Genomic DNA, 23726 nt, shown 5'->3' with positions numbered 1-23726 from the left:
AAATCCACTCTGAATCGTATTTTCATAAGCGGTATGTCACACCTGGATCATACTGTGAAATATAATATGGCAAATCATCTTGGAGAAACGAAAGAACTAGCAAAAGGCTAAATTAATTGGATGATAGAAATGACATCTCTGATTTTTTCTGTGTTTTACAAATGAATTGGATTGATAGGCATCTCAAGAATAATCTAGTAGATGTCTGATTCAGAGATATTAGTCTGATTTGCTTTATTAAAATCACACACAAAAAGGAACAGAAGAGAAGGAAGATATTTATACTATGATATAGAACATGTACTCAGTCTTATGCAAAATCTAACATGATATACACAATGTTAAAAATAAGCAAGCACTCTGTGTCAACTTCATTCGCTTAATCCATTAAGAAAGGTAAGAGCTTTTTTCTATGTTGACCTCTCACCTTTCAAATTATTTACTCTCCGGCTACTCTTGCTAGTAGTTCTTATCAAAATCCATCCCAAACATGCAGGCTGCAGCTTCCTAAACCATCCACACATCTTAGCCTGCTCAAGGTTGCAAGGAACAGAGACGCAAAGTTAATGAAAAGTTCATTAGAACTACATAGAAACCGAGAAATGGGCGATTTTGAAACGAAGAAAGGTTGTTGTTTACCTGTGAGTATTTCCAAGAAATAAAGTGTGGTTTAGATACTGCTGCAAACAAAATTATTGAAAACAAAGTTTAATTATTAAAGATACATTAAACCCATATGTAACCACTAATATTTTGTTCATATAATAATAATATACAGAAATTTAAATTTAAATGTTTATTATTTAATCAACAAGATTAGTTATACTAATATTTAATTAGTATAAATTTAAATGATTATAATAAAATATTCATTAAATAATTGTAAATTTAATCTTGTAATTTATTTTAGTATCACATATTTTTAATTTGTAAAATATAAATATATTATATGATTTCCACACCTATATCACCTATTATACATGTTACCATTCACATATAGCTTATTAATTCATTACTTTACATAATTCATATAAAAAAAACTCTCTCAAGACTACTAATTTTTTTTGTTTATTTTGTATTTTTTTTTAAATATTGATTGTTATATTATTTATAAAATTATATAATAATGATCTAATAGTACAAATTTGATATTGATTTTTGTATTTTTATTTTAAATAACAAAACTTAAATTAGTTTTGTTTAAAACAATTAGGCAATTATAATTTTAAAAGAATTAAATAAGATATTGGTTGTAAAATCTCAGTAATGGCATATTAGATTTCATAGTTTTTTTTTATTTATATTGGTGTCATTGATTTTTTTGTTAGTAAAATATAAATATACTATATGTATCTCTGCGTTATGTGTTCATTTCATACAACAAACGGTAGTTAAACCGTACTGCAATATGTAATTTTTATCCCTCTTAATTCGGTTCTCATGTACTGCTTAATCTGCTATTACCATTCAACCTCAATATTTTATATGAAATATTATTTTTATTTTCTCATTCTTTGTGGACTAAAAATGTTTTCTACCATGATTTTTATTTTCTTGACGTCTATAAATTATAATCGTCAAGACTCAGAAGTAACATGACCAAATATCAATCAATATGTAAATGAAAGGTCGTTCAAAAAAATATGTCAATGTAGGTTAAGATATTTAAACAAATTTTTTTTATCTTTTATACTATCATCCTATATATTAATTGAAAAGTCACTTTACTGATTTTTGCTGACATATCGCTGATAGATGAAGTTTTAAGAAATTGTTATAATTTGATTGGTTGTTTTTTTAACTAATTTGATTGGTTGTTATAATTTGATTGGTTGTTACTTTTTTAAATTTTTATTTTAATCAAATCTAAAAATAAAAAGAAACTCTAGAACCAATTAATAATTTATGGTAACTAATTGCATAATTATAGAAATAATATATAATGTTTCATCAACTTTCTTTTATAAATTATTTATGTATAATTATTAATTTTTAATATATTTTATAGAAATAAATATAATGGTTGTATATTCTTATATATAAATATTAGATTTGTATATAAGGCATTATTAGAAATTTTATGTTTTTAAATCACACGAGATTTATATATCATTTATAAATATTTTGAAACTATTTAAAACATTTTTTATTCTGGCCTACAAAATCATTTTATTAGAGTTTCTAAATCACTTATGACAATTTTATCAAATATATTTATTTAAAATTAATATTAGGTCTATAATCAATTATCTGCTTTAGATATAAATACTATTTAATACCTAATTCATATATAAAAATAAGATATTTTAGTAATATCCAAAACTTTTGTTTAATAATCAATTATCAGTGAACTTTAGATTTAAATACTATTTAATACCTAATTCATATGTAAAATTAACTAGCATTCAAAGACAATCTCCATAATTCTCCATGGAATCCGCTCTCAATTAGTATAGATCGAGATCAATTTTGTGATTCAATATTATCTTTTTCAGCAGGTTTCCCACAGACATTTTCTTTCAAGGGAATGTGAGAGAGACCCTTTGGAAACTATTTAAAGAAAAGCAATACCATATAGAATAATCTAAAAAACTTCTAAATTTGATTTTCTCATTTGGTAAAAGAACAAATTTTATAATAGCAATAACAGTTAAGCTATCGCGAGTACCAAATGCATTTTGCCTACCATGTAGTTTTACTAAAGTTGTGGAGAAACATGAAAAACTAAATGGTTGGGTTATCGTGTTTCTCCACAACTTTAGTAAACCTTTATGGTAAGGAAGATGCATTTGGTACTGGGGATAGCTTAAAAATTATTACTATTATGAAATTTGTTCTTTTACCAAATGAAAAATAAGTTTAGAAGTGTTCGTTTATTTTCTATATATGGAAAATCAATGCATAAAAGAAATTCTTGGACACATAAAACACCTCAATGAAAGTAGAAACATTTTGTAATTTTAGATCCTAGAAACTTAAGCATAGACTCAATGATATCTAGGATCTGGAGAAAGATATCCAAAACCGAGATGGACTTTAAGACCTTGAAACAAAATTCATATTTTATGATAAAAGAAAACCATTAAAGGGAGAATAGGAGTAGATGTAGATATATATAACAGTAGAGGAAGAGGGTGAAAACCACATAAACGCACTAAAAATGTTTGGATTATTTTTTTCTTGTTATTACACATATATAGTTGTTTCTTTTAGAAATACTTAGAGTTCAGAAACATGTATATATCCCACATTCCCACTCAAATAGTATTTGTTGTATTTGATTACGTTTTGATTACATTATTGCCTAGGTGCCATCATTATGCTTAGATATACAAATTGTTCAGACGCCAGTGCTTCAACAGCTTCCTGCACATCAGTCTCAGCCTCAAACGGCACAGCCTCAGGCACTTGAGACGAAAGTTATAAAAAAACCAACGGTCTCAGAGAGGAAGTATCATGTAGCATTGATGCCTTTGGTGCATAATCTTTTGGATTCTAATGGTTGACTGGGAAACAAGATGGAGAAGCATGCAGTCGTGTATGATAATGTCTACAATGACTTTCCCAAGAACATTTCTGATGATATGGCTGAGTTGGAGAGTAAGGTGTCTGGTTTCCTCAAGAGCAAGATTTATTTCATGGAGATGACCTTGAGGAGACTAGGTGGAGATTCTAGTTTCCTTTACATCTTTAACGTCCATAATGAGCATGGATTAATGACAAAAGATTTGAATTTTGTGACAGAGCTCACTAAAGAAGAGCTGAAGCTGTCTCAGAAAAGCTATCTCAACTTCACAACAACACATGTAAAACTCTTTAGAATATTCTGTTCATCTCAGGTTATATCATTTTGTGCAAGGAATTTAATACAATTTTGTGGTTTCAGCTGTTCATTAATTGTTCTTGGATGGAGTATGTACACTACCAAATGAGCGGAATTCATATGTTTCTTAGATCCAAGAGGGAAGTTGTGTTGGCTCGAACATCAGAATCAGTGGAAACGTTGATAAAGTAAGTCTGATTCTGATAATTTTGTTGTGATAATGTTGTTTAGTTTAGTTTCCAAGCAAAATTTCTAATTCCATTTTAATCAGGTATGTTAGCCGAACCAAATTCCTATTATGTTTGGTGGATTGAGTTTCGATGCTGAGGATATCTCAAATGAAGATCAATATCTATCAAAGCTGGAAAGAGGAAGACAGTTGAGATCAAATGTTCAAATGTAAGTGCTTTCCTTTCAAGTTTCAATGTTTTCTTGGAGATGTGTTATAACTTTGAACTAAAACTTTTAGTGTTGTTGTATTTCAGTGATGTTGGCGTAAATGTTCCACAGTTTGTAGGTCAGACATCGTTTACACAAGCAAGTGATAACCCCGAGTTTACCGACATATCGATGGTGGAAAATGAAGCATACACATTAGACCTTTGAAGTCATTCATTCAAGATCATGGAGCCTAACAAGTTGGTGGTGGCAGAAAACAACCCACACTCTCTCTTCAAAGAAGACGAAAAGATCTGTCTTTGAGAGCAAGAAAGGATCAAACTTTTTCCTTTCTTTCTTTGTCACCATTGTTTTCAAACTTTTCATTTCATTCTGATTTTCCATTTGTTTTCATGTATTTGTAGGATTGGGATAGTGTATGACCAATTAAATTATGTAGACTGTTTTATAATTGGCTGATGCTATAAAGTAAATGATACTTTTTAACAAATAATTACTTTCTTAATATTGGTAATTTTAGCCAAAATTACATACAATTTGAAAGAGAGGGAGTACTTTTCGTATAATATTATCATCGCGAAACATAAATCAGTTAGCAAATATGTGAATGGCACACATGCCATTTTTGTTAAACAAAAAAAAGAAATTCTTCAACAAATTTTCCTAGTAATTAAACTAACAATAATGAGTATAAGGGTGAGAAATTAAAAATGATAATTAATGTGATGCCAAATAAGTGATGTTTGGTGAGTTGCCAAAAAAAAAAAGGTTGGTTAATAAGATTAAGAGACGGATCCGAGTTTGAATACCAAATTGGGTTTGGGTCAGACATTTGTTTGTTTCTTTTGGTTCCTTCCTTTAGTCGCAACCCTAAACGAAGCGGAGAGAGCAATGGTGTGGTAGAATAATAGATAGAGAGATCTAAATCCGAAGAGACCAAGACGCGCTAAAATCAATGGATTTAGATCAATGGATATCCAAGGTCAAAGACGCCCAACATCTCTCCGAAGACGAGCTTCACCTTCTCTGCGAATACGTACGCCTTCTTCTTCGATTGAGTCTATCTTTGTGGAACTTTACTTCGAATCTTCTGGTCTTGTCTATAGATTCTTAGGGATTATTATTTTCAAGATAGGCTTTATTGACTCCAATAGGGATAATAACATTATAGGTCTTCTGTTATAGACTTCTCAACGGTTGATTTTTCATGTCAATGATTTGCTGAGATACATTAAGTAACGTTTATTACAGGTGAAAGAGATTCTGATTGAGGAGTCTAATGTGCAACCTGTCAACAGTCCTGTCACCGTCTGTGGTGATATCCATGGCCAGTTTCATGACCTCATGAAGCTTTTCCAGACCGGAGGCCATGTTCCAGACACTAATTACATTTTTATGGTAATGGACTACTTGTTCTTCTTCTTGTCTTTTGGACACTATCTATTAATATGATGTTGTGAGCTTAGGTTTCTGTTTGCTTTTTCTCAGGGAGATTTCGTTGACAGAGGTTACAACAGTCTTGAAGTTTTCACTATTCTTTTGCTTCTCAAAGCAAGGTTTGCTCTTTTAAAAAAAAAAAAAATTGATTTCCATATGCGTTTCGTCTGTTTCGCTTTGTATATCATACTTCTCTTGAGAATGTTCTTTAAGCTGTGAAACCGATCTTTCTCTTGTATTTCGTTATGTAGATATCCAGCCCATATCACACTTTTGCGTGGAAATCATGAAAGCAGACAGCTTACTCAGGTATGCTTTTTTTTTTCTCTTTGATTGATGTATATTGTTGCAATGCTCCTCTTCACACTGTTCATAGTAGAAACGTAGTTTTAGTTTTCTTCCGCAAAGTGCTATACCGTGCCAGACGTAGACATGTATGTTAACTAAGATGCCTTTCTGTGACTCTGAGTACATAGAGTTCGTTCTTTACTTGGTGACATGATCTATCCTTGGCACTCATGAGTTTTCTTCTTGGAAGTTCTTGATGTATCTCTCTCCCTACGCAATATCATATAATTTTTTTTTATCATCCACTGTAAAGGAAAAAGATTGTATGATATTTTTTTATTTTGAACACACTCCTGATAAATCTTCAATATGATTAAGCTGAGGAGTGTTACCTCCTGTTACAAATTAAATGTGCATTCTAGTATCCGTATGATACAAAATATTCTTACATTAGTGAACAAGGAAGTTTGTAATCATATAATCCAAGACAACCAGTCTGTAAATATGAAATGATGGTGTTTTGTATGCTTTCTTTCTGCTCGCTGTTCTAAATTGTTCTTGTTTAATTTTCTTGCTACACTTTCTTTTGATAAAGTTGTTGTCTTAAATTGTATCTGTTAGGTGTACGGTTTCTATGACGAATGCCAAAGGAAGTATGGTAATGCTAATGCTTGGAGATACTGCACGGATGTGTTTGACTATCTCACTCTCTCAGCTATTATCGATGGCACCGTAAGTGTTTTCCTCATGATCTTTGACATTTTTATGATCATGTATTTTCTCTTAGAGTTGTATGAATGCTTAAGTTGTATATTTATATTTAAAAATATTGCTTCCTCCATGTAGGTTCTATGTGTTCATGGTGGCCTTTCACCTGATGTGCGGACAATCGACCAGGTTAAAAAGTGCCTTCTTTTTTTAATTAATTGTATTCTTGTTTTCACTCACCTGATAGCTTTATTAATGATTTTATTAAATCTCATTCACTCACTTCAGATCTTATTGTGTCCTGTAGATAAGATTGATTGATCGAAATTGCGAAATCCCGCATGAAGGACCATTCTGTGATCTTATGTGGAGTGATCCTGAAGACATTGAAACATGGGCTGTAAGTCCACGTGGGGCTGGTTGGCTTTTCGGGTCCAGGGTTACCACTGAGGTATGGTTGTTTTTTTGTTGCTGTTTGAAAAATTGAATAAATCTGTTTATGAAAGACTTCTTTACCTTTGGTTTTGCATCTTGTGCAGTTTAACCATATAAACAATCTTGAACTAGTGTGTCGCGCACATCAGCTTGTACAAGAAGGTCTCAAGTACATGTTCCAAGACAAAGGCCTTGTAACCGTAAGTATGGTGCCTTCTTATGATTCGAAGTATAATAATCTGGTCTGTGATGTTTCTGCTCTTTATTTTTTTTGTGTGTAAAGGTGTGGTCTGCTCCTAACTACTGCTACCGCTGTGGGAATGTGGCTTCTATGTTGAGCTTCAATGACAACATGGCAAGTCATTCGTTTCCTCTTTTCCTACTGATTTCCCATTATCTCGTGTTTCGTGTTCTTACACTTATCTTCTAAACAAGAGGGGTTTCAGTTTACTTAATCCTTTTGTATCTATTAAGCTGCTCCTTTTGGTACTCGTCTCTCTAACCCAAACATGAACAGACTTCTTGTTTATGGGAAGTTAGACAAATAGCTCTTGTAAGATAGACTTAGAACTATGTTTTAGTCATTTATATATGGAAAGTTCTCCTTGTGTTCTTCTGTAGACTTGTTTGTAGAAAGTGTTTATGATCTGAGGACGGTTATGATTTGTTACCAGGAAAGGGATGTGAAGTTCTTCACGGAGACAGAAGAGAACAATCAAATGAGAGGGCCAAGAACAGGTGTTCCTTACTTCCTGTAATGGATAGTGATGGTCCTACGTTATTAGTCTCATATTGTTCTGACGAAGTTAGCGCCATTACCGTTGGCTTATGTTCTTGCAAGGTATATCTTCTGATGTTGTGCTTACACTTCCATTGTTTTTACGCCTTCTTTTGGAAACAGACACATTTTCTTGTGGGATTGATCGTCACTTTAGCAATTCTAGTGGTTTTTATGCAGTTTTTTTTAAACTTTGATCTCTGACTCTAGACGTTGTTATACATGTGTTCTGTATGTAAGACCATTCTTTTCATCTCTTCTTTGTTTTGTTCGGTTAAGTTTCGGTTATTACTGGATTGATTAAATCATGAAGCAGTCAAAGTTCAGTAATAAATATTCACCAACGAAAAAAAAAAAAAAAAAAATTCACCAACGAAATGTATAAACTAGTAATAGTGCTGGATTTGGGTCGGGTATGTTTTTTTTTGAATGTCAAAGTTAACTAAAAAAAGACGAAATATGATTATAACTCCAAATATAACTTATAGTTACATAAAATTATATATTCTATTAAATTCATATCATGCAGAAATAGGATTATACAAACACACAAATATAAAAATTATATTTCTTAAATAAAATTAAAACAAAAACAAGTCGTTCAGACATAATAAACGCAGACATAATAAAAGCCCAAGACTAACAAAACCAAAGACAAAATTGGAAGAAACAAAAAAAAAAAAGACAGACAATTGATAACTGAGTCGTGAACAAAGCCGGTGCGGACATAAATGGTGAGGATCTTCGAGGCATAAAGGAGATAATGATCCATTTTGTCTTCTTTTTTTTTTTCTGTTCAAACATGATATAACTTAATGACCTGATCAATGCTGGCACGACATATAGGACATTTCTTGTTTTTGATCTCTTTCAAGCAAGAAACGCATCCAGCGACATGTCCGCATGGCACACATGCTGCTTCCGATGACGCATCCACACAAATCACACACACTCCAGATCCTCCACCACTACTTCCTTTACTCTCATAGTCTGCACACGAGAATGATGGATAGTGAACAGAACCGTCTTCTGTTTGCACTGTTACGGCTCTCGGTAGAGGAACTGATGGCGTAAGCTCATTGGAAATGATATTTTCAGCTGTTTTCAGAAACATTGGAGGATCCATTGGCTGTATGAATTTCCAATTATTATCAAATGAGTCAGAGAGACACACAAGTAGGAAATATCTTGACTTCCTAAATTGTATGATTATGGCAAAACATACCTGTGGACTTCCTTTACATGCCTCACAAAACCAGTTGAGCTGTTTTATGTCGCCCTTGGTTGCTGCTGCCAGCTTAAGTTGCATTTCTAAAAAAAAGTTGAGGTTAAAACAAAAAAAAAATATAAATAATGTTTTCAATTAATGGTTGAAGCATCAAGTAAAAGAAGAATAGCTTTCTATGGTTACTAAATATTTTTTAAAGCAAGAATAGAGAATAATAACTATAAACGCTTACGCCTATCGACTTGAGCCCAACGCCTAGCGTGAGAAATGTATCCCCTTCTTCTCTGCTTTTTGAGCCTTGAGGAGTTACAAACAATCATCACTGAAGCATCAGACTGATCTGATTTCGGCTCCTCCAAGTTTGCTTTCCACAAAGGCATCACCATCATGGTTGTGCATCCTAGTTATATACACATCATAACGGTTTCATGAGTATAATGGGTTGTGGATCTTCTCATTAGCTACTTTCTTACATTTTACTATTGGTTTTTCTAATCTTGGCCTAAGCGGCCTCTTAGGTTCGAGATTTAACCTATCGCGAAGTATGTTTCATGCAAACTTTATCTCATTATAAGACTTTTTAGTCTATCATGTAATCGTTTATGTTTTTAATTTGAAAGCCTTTACTAAAAAAACAGTTTCATAAGTATAGTAATATCAAAATTTGGAAACAAATCCTATTTTCTTAAGAGTAAGGATTATATTTAGTACCTGAAGACTAGCATACACAACTAACTCCAACTTCGAAGGCTCTGAAAGGTTTCGAGAACCAGTTGGTAAGATAACTACCCATCTGCAAAAACACAAGTCCTAAAGCATATTCATATTCATGTGCAACAGTAAGAAAGACAAGAAACAAAATAAAAAGAAGGATACTCACACTTTTCTTGAAAGAAGATGAGGAGAACATAATTCCAGAAAGCTGGGGCCATGAAGTTCACGCATCCAGCCACAGAACAAGCAGATGCGACTCTGCACAATCAAACAGTTTAAAGCTTATTAAATCATGAAAACGTTTAATGCTGTTTATTCGTTTATTATAGAAATAGGTGTTAATAGCATACCTCGATTGCGCGTACAGTATCGCTGTAACCTTTAGCCCTAGCAACCTTAAGAGTTTCTGCTACATCATATAGCTCTGCTTCTGCACAAGCTAAGATTAATGGCGTTCTTCCTTCTTTATCAGCCCACTACATCCAAAACGCACTGTTACAACTGATGAAAACGAAATCTTACAATTATAAAAGATGAGAAGATGGGACTAGAAAGAAGAAAAACCTCGAGTCCTGCTTCTTCATGGCAAAGGGATTCGATACATTTGACATCGTTGTGATTCACTTGCTGAAATAGCACCTCGTCGTTAAGCTGTTGTTGCCCCATTTTACTAAAGAATTTGGTTAAATCAAAGATGATTTCTTTTTTTTGGAAACAATTAAATCAAAGATGATTAAACAAAGAAAATAGGGATATATATAGAAATTCTTTAAGAAAGAGAAAGATATATATAGAAGGAAACTACTAAGAAAATAAAAAGGACTTTCCTCACTAAAAATATATATACAAGGAAACTACTAAGAAAATAAAAAGGACTTTCCTCACTAAAATTAAATGATTTTCTCTTATCATTGCTGATTTTTTTTAATCTAAACGATGAAGTGTCCGAGAAAGTAACGAATTTGACTTTTAATTTAGTCAAATATCGATGTTTAAGTCTGTATAGGCAAATATTTTTTTAGTTCTGATACTAAAATTCGGTACTTTTACTAAAATTCATTGTTTATATTTCTTTGCACTTTGTATGTATAAAAGTATCAAAAGAAAGAAACATAAGTAGTCAAAAACATATATGTTTTTTTAAGTAAAAAAAGAAGATAGCTAAGAAGGTTGGTGGAAATATCATGACTACTTAGCAAAGAAGTGTCCGACAATTTCTAAAGTTGACTTGGGCCACAGATAAGTAAAGCCAAAATATTAGGACTTCTTAGCAAAGAAGTGCTGAGAAGTCCAAACCACTTGGAGTTGAATGGTCAGAGTAACTAAGCCTTTATAATTCACAAATTTGGTGAAAACTTGTTTCTAGCAAATAAAAATGGATTAAATCCCATATGCTTTCAATAAAATATATTGTTGGTCGACAAAAACCTAATTTTTTCTCTCCCAAATCTATCAGCCGCCGTCGAACTTTCTTGACAGATCCTTGCTTCTCCGGCGTTCGGCGCTCCTCGCCGTCGTCTGGAGAGGCTTCTCTCAATCTCAGTTATCCTTGTTCGCCTGCTTTAATCCTTTTTGCTGTTCTCCTGCTTTAGAGGAAGAAGCTTTTCTATTTCTCCGGTTGGGTTTATGGTGTGGCTTATGTTGATTTTTATGTGTTTTGGTTGTTTCTCTGCCATGAATGTCGTTCTCTGGGTGAAGCTTGACGGTATTCAGACCCGGTGGCCCTCATACAGATCTGGCGGTGTAGAGCAACGGATGTTTATGGAGTTTAAGAATTGTGTTCTTCTCCGGCTTCCGTATGTGTCTCTATTCGAGCAGATGGTTCTGTTTCGATCCTGTTTCTGTAAGTTTTGGGTCCATTCGTGGTGGTTCTGATGTGGAAAGTGTGTTGGTTTTCTCGGTATTGGAGTAGCTTCTCTTCTATCCGCTTGTTTTTGGAGAATGCTCCGTCTGGAGCGTATATCTGCTTCAGTTCTCGTTCTCCTTGCTCGACATTCATCATGATGTGTTGTTGTCGGTTTGTTTAGTTTTAGTTCTTTCTAAGAGTGGTGATTAGTCATGTCTTGGAAGTAAGGAATAATGCAGCTAATCTTTTGCTACTAAAGGTCATTGATTTCAATCATATGTAGCTGTGGGAGTTCTGCGTTGGCCCTCTCATATCAGGAATCATCTTCATTTAAGATGTCACAGCTTGGTTATCTAACGGGTCTATCGAGCATTCTCTGTTCTGTCTCGACTCTTAGGTTTGTGAGACTCTGGGATCTCTTCTACCCCTCTATGAGGATGGTTTGTGAGACTCTGGATATTTTTCTACCCTTCTATTGAGGATGGTTGTATGAATGCCTACTGGCGTTTTTCATTATTTATGTTTCGTCTTCAGTTCTTCTTCTCTAATTTTAGTACTGTGTGCCATATGCGCATTTACTTTGAGTTGTAGTCCTTTTTTATCCTAATAAAAACAGTGTTAAACAAAAAAAAAATGGATTAAATGCTGAAATGTCCTTTAAGTTCAATAGTTATATACTTATATTTTTTGATCCATTTGAATCCAAATAATTAGCATTAATAGAAAATAATTATATTACTTCTTTATCATTCGCTTCTTTATCACTCGAATCACTATCACTACTGTCAACTCTAGTAAACCTTTCTTCATCATCAGTAATATATATATATATATATATATATATATATATATATATATTATTCACTTCTAGGCTGTCACATCGGATACCAGCACGTAAAGTTGAGAGATGCCGTGCTGACGCGTGTTTAGAGGTGTCAATTAGGCAGACCGCCAATATGTTAGACCAGTCCAATTTAGTTTGGGTAGGCAATGGACGCACCCAATTAATAAATAGTACAATTGGAAAAAAAACCAATTGGTCTATGATCTAACTGGGCAAAGACCAAATGGACAATGGATGTCGATAGACCTTCTAAAGATATAGTTTTACAATTTATTGAAAAAACATAATTTTAACGAAAAATCAAAACTTTGCAATTTAATAGAAAAACATAATTTACGGTTCTAGCGGAAAACGTAAATTTATGGTTTGACGAGAAAACGCAATTTTACAGTTTTTAAGGGAAACTGTCATTTTACGGTTTTGACATGAAAAACATAATATTCGGTTTTGGCATAAAAAATAATTTCTTAGTTTTGACGAGAAAATATGATTTCTTGATTTTGGCACTAAAACATCATATTTTTATTTTTGGCGGGAAACACAATAACTCAATTTTGGCGGAAAATATGATTTTTTCAGTTTTGGCGGAAAAACATGATTTCTCGGTTTTGGCGGAAAAATGTGATCTTTCAATTTTGGAAAAACATGATTTCTCCGTTTTGGTGGAAAAACGCAATTTCTCCGTTTTGGCGGGAAAACGCGATTTCTCGTTTTTTGGCGGGACAACATGATTTTTTTGGTTTTAGTGGAAAAATGCGATTTCTCGATTTTAGCGGGAAAACATGAATTCTCGGTTTCGGCGGAAAACGTGATTTCCTGGTTTTGGCAGAAAATGTCATTTTTGGTTTTGACGGAAAAACTTGATTTCTCGGTTTTGGTAGAAAATGTTATTTTTTGGTTTGGGGGGTGGGGGTGGGGAGAACATGATTTCTCGGTTTTGCCAAAAATGTTATTTTTTTTGTTTTAGCGGGAAAACGTAATTTTCTGTTTTGGCAGAAAAACATAATTTTGTAATTTTGAAGAAAAAATGTATTTTCAAAATAAAAAAAAAAGTTGATAAATAATAATGGGTGGCCATGGGCATGCCCATTGAACATGGTCTCTATTGGTCTTGGGCATTTTTTGGACCATTGTCCAATATAAATCACCCAATATTGCCCATAACTGAAATGGTTCAATTGGACAATCCAATTGGGCTATGGACGGACCATTTGACAGCTCTACATGTGTTCAAGGCATGAATTTCATTTTCTCTGGTGTGGGCTTCTATTGGCTTCGATTAAAATACTGATACAGATAGTTGCTGATTTCTCGGCCCAAATCTCCCTGTCTAACAATTTTAGGGTTCATCGAATCTACCTCCGTTTCTATCTACCATCAATGGCGGTTCTGAGATTGTCTATGGGTCAGTAACCTTCCTGTCGGACTATTCATGAAGTATTAGTCGCAATGCTTCACCTACCTCTGAAACGTTACAAGTCACATTAATTCGACATCATTAACCCAAGCTTAACTCTTACGCTCCACTATGACCACAATCTCGAATTCAATGAATCTTATCCATCTTCTAATCAGTGAATTTCACCTATAAAAAGATTAGTATTAATCCATTGATCGAGGGCTGGGCATCATTACTCGTCTTAACTCGTTGCTTGATTCGTACCTGCCTTAAAATCAAGTACTCGGTGTTGTCAGGCAAGTAGCAAGTCGACAATTTTCATTACTTGTCCAAGTTAAGTATCAAGTATCATTATTATTTTTAGTACTTGATTCGTTATGCCCCGTTACTTGCTCCATTACTTGCTATTTGTTACATGATCTATTAATAACTTGTTCATATTTGTCTTTTCATTTACTTTCATTTAGGATTGGACATAAATACTTATTACTCTTCTTATACTTGTTACTTATTTCTTATCCGTATTGAGTTTTAAATACTCGACAATGGGGTGGGCGTTCGGATACCCGTTCGGGTTCGGGTCGGGTATTTCGGATTTTCGGGTATTTTGTATAGGAGTATGATACCTGTTTGGGTATTTCTGAACTTCGGGTCGGGTTCGGGTATTTTTAGTTCGGGTTCGGTTATTTTGGGTCGGGTTCAGATATTTAGATTTTGAAGGAAAAAATAAATTTTTCATGTTTTAAGGTTCTTATTTTTAAAAATTTAGTTTTCGATTAACTGACTTTTTTTTAATAGATTGAATTATTAATAGATTTGGAGGTAAATTTCAAAAATAAATAGACATTCATTTGACTATTTTTAGAATTTGGATGTAACTTTTGTTAATACATGAAACAAAAAGCTTGATATTCATTTTAAGTGAATATCAAATCATTTTTCTTCGTAATTATATGTATATTATATAATTTTAAAGTATGTGTGACATCAATATATTGTATATTATATAATTTTAAAATATGTGTTACATCAATATAAATATTTTAAATAAAATGAAAGATGAAAACTAGAAATATAAGGGTAAGTATATATATGTTCGGTTATCTTCGGATATCCATTCGGGTTTGGATATTACCCGTTCGGGTTCGGATATCCAATCTCTCCTAAATCAATACCCGTTCGGGTATTTTGTTATTTCGGTTCGGATTTCTGTTCGGGTTTTTCGGATCGGGTTCGGGTGCGGCTTCAGATATCGGGTAAAATGCCCACCCCTACTCGACGTCATCTAGTCAAGTAAGTAAAAATTTAGTTATATGACTTGTTTTTACTAGTTACTTGTTTAAAGAAGACATTTTTATTTACTTCTCTATAATATAAACAAATATTTCATTTAAAGTAATTCACATGTTATTTTAAGTAGAATAGGCAAAACAAACTTTCATGTCTATTTCTAGTAGAGTATTATTTAGTAAGTAGTTCTTAAATATTCCGAAAACTCGTAAATAGTTCATAAACACTCATAAATAGTAAGTAATAGAGCAAAGCAAGTAACTTGCAAGTAATTCATTTTTGATCAAGTACTCGGAATAACAAGTACTCATTTTTAACAAGTCAAGTACAAGTCAAAAATTTTATTACTCGTACAAGGCAAGTCAAGTCTCAAGTACACGCAAAATAACAAGTACTCGCCTTGCACCCAGCCCTATTGATCATCATCACCAAATTTCCTAAAATCGAGAGAAATCTTACTTTCCGTAGTTGAGAGCAGTGACCCGTGGTTTGAAATGAAAGATACAGCTAGGGGTGGGCGTTTGGTTACCCGTTCGGTTCGGATCGGATATTTTGGATTTTTGGGTATTTCGGTATATGGGCATAGAACCCGTACAGGTATCTCAGTACTCCGGGTCGGGTTCGGTTATTTATGGTTCGGGTTCGATTATTTCGGGTCGAGTTCGGATATTTATATTTTGAAAAAAAATTATTTATTTTTTAAGTTTTTAATATTTAAAAGCTTAGCTTTCGATTAACTGATTTTTTTTATTTTTAATAGCTTGAATGATGAATAGATTATGAGGTAACATTTCAAAAATATATAGAAATTTGGCTATTGTTTTAAGAATTTGGATGTAACTTTCGTTAATACATGAAATAAAAGATTGACATACATTGTAAGTGAATGTCAAATCATTTTCTCCGTAATTATATGTATTTTATATGATCTCTAAGTATGTGTAACATCAATATAAATATTTTAAATAAAATGAAAGATGTAAACTAGAAATTTAAGGGTCGGTATACATATGTTCAGTTACCTTTGGACATTTATTCGGGTTCGGATATTACCCGTTCGGGTTTAGATATCCAATCTCTCCTAAATCAATACCTGTTCGGGTATTTTGCTATTTCAGTTCGAATTTTGGTTTGGGTTTTTCGGATCGAGTTTGAATACGGGTTCAGGTATCGGGTAAAATCCCCACCCCTAGCTCCTGGCACATCCTTCACTGATATCGACGAATTAGATCTAATTTTCTGAAACAAACAAGTTTAGACCGATGATGGTTATTATCCAAGTTCCAGAGTGGATAAGAATACCGATTTTGAGACGGTTACCAAAAATGAATACAACTATGAATCTAGAAAATAATTCCGATGGGTCTGCGAGCAACAAAGAAAAAACACTTCCTACAATCATAGTTCCAAACATGTCTATGGAAAAACTTCATGTAGTTCATCTTCAGCATGTAAACAAGGAACAACAAAGATTTCATAAGACTTCGTAACAAATGAAACCTACATGAACTAACAAAAAATTATGAACAAGCCAAGATAAAAAGTTTGAAAACGATTTGATTATTAAAAAGAATTTTAGTGTGTGAAATGGAAAATAGCGAGTTTTAGTAAAAAAGCCGAGATACAATCAATACTATTAAAGTTGAAGTATGACCAACTGATATTAGTTGGGTCTAATTTAAAAAAAAACACGGAAGCAATGTTTAACTGCTTATATACAGCATATTAATATAACTACTTAACCTATAATCTAAATTTATATATTACGACATCTAAACAACAAAGCAGTTCAATATTTCAATAATATATTTAGTTTTTCTTTCTTTCTGCATATCAGTTCATACAAGCTGTTACTTCTCTATCTTTATTTACGTCAAAAACATATAATTTCTCAGACTCTAAATGGCTTTTGCAACAACCTTTTTTAGTTTTTAAACGTTTATCAATCAACTGCAAATATAGATGTATAAACCATGTAAGAGATTCAAAATTACTTACAACCAAAAAAGATGTAACAAATAAAACCCAGAAAATCAACCATGGCTGTTTCTCTAAATCGAACTCATCAATTTTTGTTTTTATTGGGTTTTAGAAGTTAAAATCCGGTACTATGAGTCAAATCCGCAAGATTTAAGCACAGAAATCAACAAAAACACATAACAATCAATGGATTTTATAAGAAAAGCAATGGAGACTGGTAGAACTCTTTTCGTTGAAACCTTATTAAACTGAGGAAGAAGATACCAAAATTCACGTTTATGCCATTAATGAAAAATAAAACAAAATAAAATGAAAAACCGCTGGGAGCTACTCGAACCCAAATTTAGGGGACTGGTGTGGGGAGGCATCCACTCGGGTCAGAACTTTTTTGTAATTTATATAACTAATGTTGTTATTATATTACATTGATCAGAAAATTAAAATAACTAAAACGGAAGCTATATGAGCATTATGTAACCACTAAATTTCTATTTTTTAGGACTAACCAAAAGGAACCAATTATATTCGAAAACTGCTTATATAACCAATTTACATGACATTTAAAAAACAAAACAGTTTCATCAGTTTAAATAACAAAGCAATTTAAATAACCTACTTTTAAGGACTATGAAGATGGCAATTATTTTAAATAAGTCATATTTAAATAACAAAGCACTACCATAACCACTAATCTCCTATTTTTAAGCACCACGAATATAATAACTACTATTTTCACAACACCAAATTTATCCTACTAATTTTTATTTCAAATTCGAGTAATCAAATAATCTATTTCTGATTTGCATTTCGATTTTCCATAACCCACTATCCCGAAATACATGCACAACTCCTATATGGTTACAATTTTTTTTTGGATTTTATCTTAACTAAATTTTGTCGTTTCCATCAACAGCCTGTGGTTATATAAATATTTTATACAGCCTTGTTTCCATCACACTTCCTAAAATCAAAAAGTCACAAACTTTATCGCTACACAAATACCTCTGATCATGGAATTCACTGCTTTGGCCGACCTCAAACCATTCATGACAGATTGTCGTGTACAAGTTAAGGTTCTCCATACCTAGAAGCAATACACAAAACTTTCAGGAGAATCATTAAAAATCGTTTTGTCTGATGCACATGTAAGTCTCACATCTTATCAAACCTATCTACTATTTTTTTTCTCTTGATATTATACTAAATTACTATCTGAAATTGTATGGCTTTGCTTATTTTTAAGGGAACAAAAATTAATGCCTCCTGTAAGAAGACTTACCTTGATAAGTTGACAAGGAAACTTCCAAATGTGCTTTCTGTTGGAATGTGGAAAAACATCGAAAATTTCTTCATCACTAACCTTGGTGTTTCCTTCAGACCTACTAATCACCAATACAAGATCAATTTCATTTATGCCACTGATATCACTCCATTAGCAATCCAAAAAGACAGCATCTTTTTGAGTTTGGTGGATTTCCAAACTATTGAGAATGGAGTGGAAGATACAAACATCTTAACTGGTATACCTGTAGCGTTAAATTTTCATGTTATATTTTTATTTTCAACCTGAACTTTATGGTTTTATCTTTATTTTTTCAACTTGCAGATGTTATTGGAGAAGTGTCTGATTTGGGAGCTCTACAGACAATTCAGTGCTTGGGATAACCAAGAAAGAAAATTGAGTTCAGTTTGATAGATCTTGTGTAAGTTAAACCGTTGATATTTTTTATTTTATCACTATCATTAATAGTTTGACATATATTTTTTATAGTGGCCGTAGGATTACTTGCTGCCTGTGGGGAAAGTTGTTGAAAACAGTAAAGCTAACTGTGACGCAGCTGGTGAAGATTCTGTTATATGCCTCTTACGTTTTGTGAAAATTGGCACCTATAGAAGTAATCATATTATCCATTATCATAGCATAACATTCTATATTTATACAATTTTGTTATTACTCACATTTATGTTACAATTTTTAATATCAGATGAGATTCAAATTTCAAACTCATATGATGCTTCTCAAGTCTTTTTCAACCCGCCAATAATGGAGACTGAAGCTTTTTTCAAAAGGTATTCTGATTTTTATATAATTTATATAGGATTGTTCTATTAATTAAAAAAAACTAAGTTGGTTCACATTTAAGAGGGATGTTGAATCCAATGCTTTGACATTGGTTGAATCCGATCAAGATAAACTTGAGAGGGAGATTAGACGCGACCCTTGGATGCAATACCCAACTAGAGACATAGCAGAGCTACGTCAATCAACTGAGGTTTGAGTTATATATTCTTACAGTATCCATTGTTAAAAGACTAACGTTTTTGATTTTCAATCTAGATTGAGAAATGCAGAATCATTGCTACAATCTATGCTATTGACAAGGATTGGGGTTGGTACTATTTTGGATGCAAAGTTTACCACAAAAAGGCCTCCAAGATTTCAAGAACAATTAAAATTGTGGCAGAGAATGAGGTTGTAACTCATATGTGGTGGTGTGAAAAGTGCGATGATAAGGTCACACAAGTCTTACCTAAGTAAGTTATTTATTAGTTGATTTATGTTGTTATCAGACAATGAAAATTTCCTAAGATACTAATTTTAAATATGTATAACAGGTTCAGGATTCATGTCATGGTGAAAGATGGTTCTAGATAAGCTTACCTAATGCTACTTGATTGGATTGCAAGCGGAGTTGTTCCTGAATCTGCTTCCCACTTGCTCAACGGTTCCTTAGAAGAGGTGCTTCTTTTTTTCCTTAACTTCGTTGATGAACACTATGCCTGCAAAAACGTGGATTCATTATTATAGTAATATAATATATTTGTATCTTTAACATATATTGAATATTACAGCTAAAAGATGCTGAGTCTTTTCTTGAGGCTATTACTTCTTTGATTGGAAAGACTTTCATGTTTGGAGTTTACATTGAGAGTGCCAATGTTAGTAGCAAGGGTGGGATGTATAGAGTTGGTAAGATGTGGAAAGATCTGAGTATGCTACTCACTGCTGGTAGCACCAGTCAATCATTGACCTTGTCTGACGTAGAAACTAATAATTTAAGTTCTTCACAGGTATGGTTTAGTATTTTTATATTTGTAAATGATTAGCTTAATCTATATGACTGCAGCAAATTGATGATCAAATGTTTTCTACAGGGTTTGATTTTACTAATGGAAAGTCAAGCAGTGGACGACACTGTGGTAACTCCATCATCTAAACGCAAAGAATCCAATAAAAGTGAGTCTGACATAAGTTCTACAATAAAGAAGCTGTGCACCAGTATTTGTGAAGAAAGAAAAGACCAGCAAAAAGGAGTCAAACACGAAAAAAGTGGCTAACTACGTGTTCCATGTTGGTTTTGTTGTTTTCTTTATGTTAGTTTTTCTTTCAGTTAAGTGCTTATTTGCACAATTGTTTATGTTATTTCAACTTTGATTTGTAATTAAGACTAATGTTGTTCCCTAATGTTAGTTTTACTTTCAATTAAGTGCTTAAGATTTATGATTATTACTCAAAGAAACCTGCTCACATTACATTAATCATACTTTGTTTCAATCTACCTGAATTTAAATTGTTGATTTATAATAGGCACTTAACTTATATAAATGGTTTTAGGAAGATATTTTTTTAAACATTGAATTGTTTCAATCTACACGAAATTGTCATATAATTATTAATATCCACATACTTTCATATTAATTATCAACTGATATGTAGAAAACTAAAACAATTTATAGTTTATTTATTATCCAATCATAAACGACATCATTAAAACTAACTTCTCTACACACATGGAAAACTAACTTCTCTACACACACAGAACAACGATGGTTTCCAATATCCAACCCATGAAAAACTAACTTCTCTACACACAGTTACCTACACAATCAAACATGAATAACATGATGAGAATGCAAGGAAGAGAAAAACAAATCATCAACCTATATTTCTTTCTCCATCGAATTCTAAAATCGTCTGATCAAACAATAACTGATATTGGCTTTACATCAGTGTTGAGAGATGTTACGAATCTAAATTCAACACTACCAAGTTCTGGATTACCCAGGATTTTACTCATCCATCGACTGCTTTCAGTTCAGCGAATCCATACTATGGTTCTTTTTCTTTACCCATTATTATGATCAATATAATACTGTTTTCGTGATTGATTAGTCAGTGAATCGAAATTATTAATATAATCTGTATATTATGCTTTTTCACCTACAGACAATGTTAAAGGAAATCAGCCTCAGTGTTCTAAGGGATTTCGAGCTACTGGTAACTGGCTGGATTTTTAAAAATATTTGTGAACTATGTAAAATTGTAGATTTAACAACTAACATTGTTTTATATATTTTTGCGATGGTGAGGTGGTGATTATAACATTCAACCTATGGATCTTTTACCAGCCTTCTCCAAGTCAGACAACGTCAAGCAACCTAATGCAATGGAGTGGTACACGCCTCAACACAACGAGTCAGAAGAAGAAGATGACTTTCAATCATCTGTTATCCACAATTTCTCTGGTATGTATAATTATATTATCCTTATATATTCTATTAATTCATGTGTCTAAATTTAATTAACCTTTTTCAGAGGAAGGTGAAGATTATAGTAATCAGAGTTACTACAGTGATCAGAGCTATGATGTTAGTAGTGAAGATGGTGATTCATATGAACAAACATATGATAACATTGAAGGATTACCACCGATTCCAAGTCCTATACCAGATGAACAAAAAGAGATGATTTTGACAATGGCTGATATATTTAGAAACATGTTCCAAGGCGGTCCATCCTCATCTACTACACCTTCAATGCCTACACTAAAGACTACATGTATATTTGAATTTTTTGCCGAAATTTATAAAATAATAAAACCTTTTAAAGTTTCTGATCATCTGAGTTTACGAATTTGTTACAGAGTACATAGATGAGGGTGATCCTACTCACAAATGTGACTACTGTGGTGGGAAAATGTGATTTGGTGAACATATTGAAAAGAAAAAGAAGTCCAAGAAACCAAAACTTTCTTTGTGTTGTGGACAAGGTCAAGTTCAGTTGCCATTACTTAAGGAATCACCAGAGATTTTGAAAAGATTGCTACATGGTGATGATGAGTTCAGCAACTATTTTCGAGAAAATATAAGGCAGTTTAATATGGTCTTTTCTTTTACATCTCTTGGGGGTAAAGTGGATAGATGTGTCCCTCAAGGACGTGGACCAAAGATGTTTCAACTTCAAGGATAAAACTATCATTTAATGGGTAGTTTAAAGCCACCGGCTGGAGAAGAACCCAAGTTTTCTCAACTCTATATTGTTGACACAGAAACCGAAATTGAAAAACGAACTTCTATTATAGAGTATTTTCTGATTTACTAAGGATTTATTTTTATTGATCTAATGATTCTAAAACTGTTGAACTTCTATTTTGTGATGCAGGAAATACAAAAAGGAGTTACAGATGCTTCAGCTAAACTGAAGAGGAAAAATATCTCTTTGAGACAGTGGTATGCATATCGAATTCAGGAAATGGATGGGGAATCTCATACACATCTGCACTCTAAAAGGCTATTCCAACAATTTTTGGTCGATGCTTATACAACCATTGAAGAAAATCGGTTGAGCTATTTGAGGATGAACCAGAAAAAACTTAGATCAGACAACTTTGATTCTATTCAGTAGTCTGAAATCAATGGGAATACAGATATGTCTGAGCAAGGGAGCTGCTTTTTGCTACCAGCCACGTTCGTTGGAGGGCCAAGATACATGAAGAATTTATATCTGGATGCAATGGCGATATGCAAATATTATGGATTTCCCGATCTGTTTATAACTTTCACATGCAACCCTAAATGGACTGAAATCACGAAGTATGTTCAACCACGCAAGCTCAGTCCTGATGACAGACCAGACATCCTATGCAGAGTTTTTAAGATTAAACTTGATAGGCTACTTGAAAGGGTTGTCGCATGTGAGTTTTTTGTTTTAATTTTTGTCTGATATATTATGGTATAAACTGTGGTTACTAATGTCGTTCTCTGTTTATAATGCAGCAATGTACAAGGTTGAATTTCAGAAACGTGGTCTGCCACATGCTCATATTCTGCTGTTCATGCATCCCAAATCTAAACTTCCTAAACCGGAGGACATTGACAGGATCATCTCAGCAGAAATACCAGATAAAGACAATGAACCAGAGTTGTTTGAAGTGGTAAAGGATATGATGATTCATGGTCCTTGTGGGGCAGTTAACATGAACTCGCCATGCATGGAAAATGGTAAATGTTCAAAGCTTTATTCTAAAGATTTTGTGGAGGAAACTTCTGTGAACAGAGAAGGATTTCCTGTTTATAGAAGGTGTGAACAGCCTGGTTGCTTTGTTGAGAAAAATTGCTTCAAATGCGACAACAGATATGTGATACCGTATAACAAGAAATTATATGTTCGTTATCGAGCTCATATTAATGTGGAATGGTGTAATCAGACTGGTTCTATTAAATACTTATTCAAGTATATAAACAAAGGTCAGGATCGTTGCACTGTTGCTGTTGAG

At 32.9% G+C, this 23726-nt stretch overlaps 3 protein-coding genes across 3 annotated transcripts; 2 read left to right on the top strand and 1 right to left on the bottom strand.

The window, feature by feature from the left end:
- Positions 1-5032: 5032 nt before the first annotated feature.
- On the top strand, positions 5033-8124 carry LOC108848415 (phytochrome-associated serine/threonine-protein phosphatase 3). The gene is made up of 10 exons (XM_018621777.2): positions 5033-5258; positions 5474-5620; positions 5711-5778; positions 5911-5968; positions 6569-6679; positions 6794-6844; positions 6963-7106; positions 7195-7290; positions 7374-7445; positions 7765-8124. The coding sequence occupies exons 1-10, from the start codon at positions 5178-5180 to the stop codon at positions 7846-7848; spliced, it is 912 nt and encodes a 303-aa protein (XP_018477279.1). The 5' UTR covers positions 5033-5177; the 3' UTR covers positions 7849-8124.
- Positions 8125-8410: 286 nt separating this feature from the next.
- Positions 8411-10558, bottom strand: LOC130499131 (putative E3 ubiquitin-protein ligase XBAT34). Its single transcript, XM_056993047.1, is given in 8 exon segments — positions 8411-8997; positions 9094-9179; positions 9329-9484; positions 9487-9496; positions 9808-9889; positions 9977-10068; positions 10161-10286; positions 10375-10558. Coding segments are annotated over 8 exon segments (987 nt in total). The 5' UTR covers positions 10477-10558; the 3' UTR covers positions 8411-8664.
- Positions 10559-18493: 7935 nt separating this feature from the next.
- On the top strand, positions 18494-22153 carry LOC130499120 (uncharacterized). The gene is made up of 13 exons (XM_056993027.1): positions 18494-18697; positions 18776-18856; positions 18950-19064; positions 19155-19239; positions 19316-19442; positions 19508-19704; positions 19858-19909; positions 20023-20241; positions 20326-20407; positions 21398-21448; positions 21580-21696; positions 21767-21835; positions 22095-22153. The coding sequence occupies exons 1-13, from the start codon at positions 18494-18496 to the stop codon at positions 22151-22153; spliced, it is 1458 nt and encodes a 485-aa protein (XP_056849007.1).
- The last annotated feature ends 1573 nt before the right edge of the window (positions 22154-23726 follow it).

The sequence above is a fragment of the Raphanus sativus genome, chromosome 8, assembly GCF_000801105.2.
Source record: "Raphanus sativus cultivar WK10039 chromosome 8, ASM80110v3, whole genome shotgun sequence".
Classification (NCBI taxonomy): domain Eukaryota; kingdom Viridiplantae; phylum Streptophyta; class Magnoliopsida; order Brassicales; family Brassicaceae; genus Raphanus; species Raphanus sativus.
Note: the sequence above shows the minus strand (reverse complement) of the source record. Positions and strands in the feature narration are given on the sequence as shown.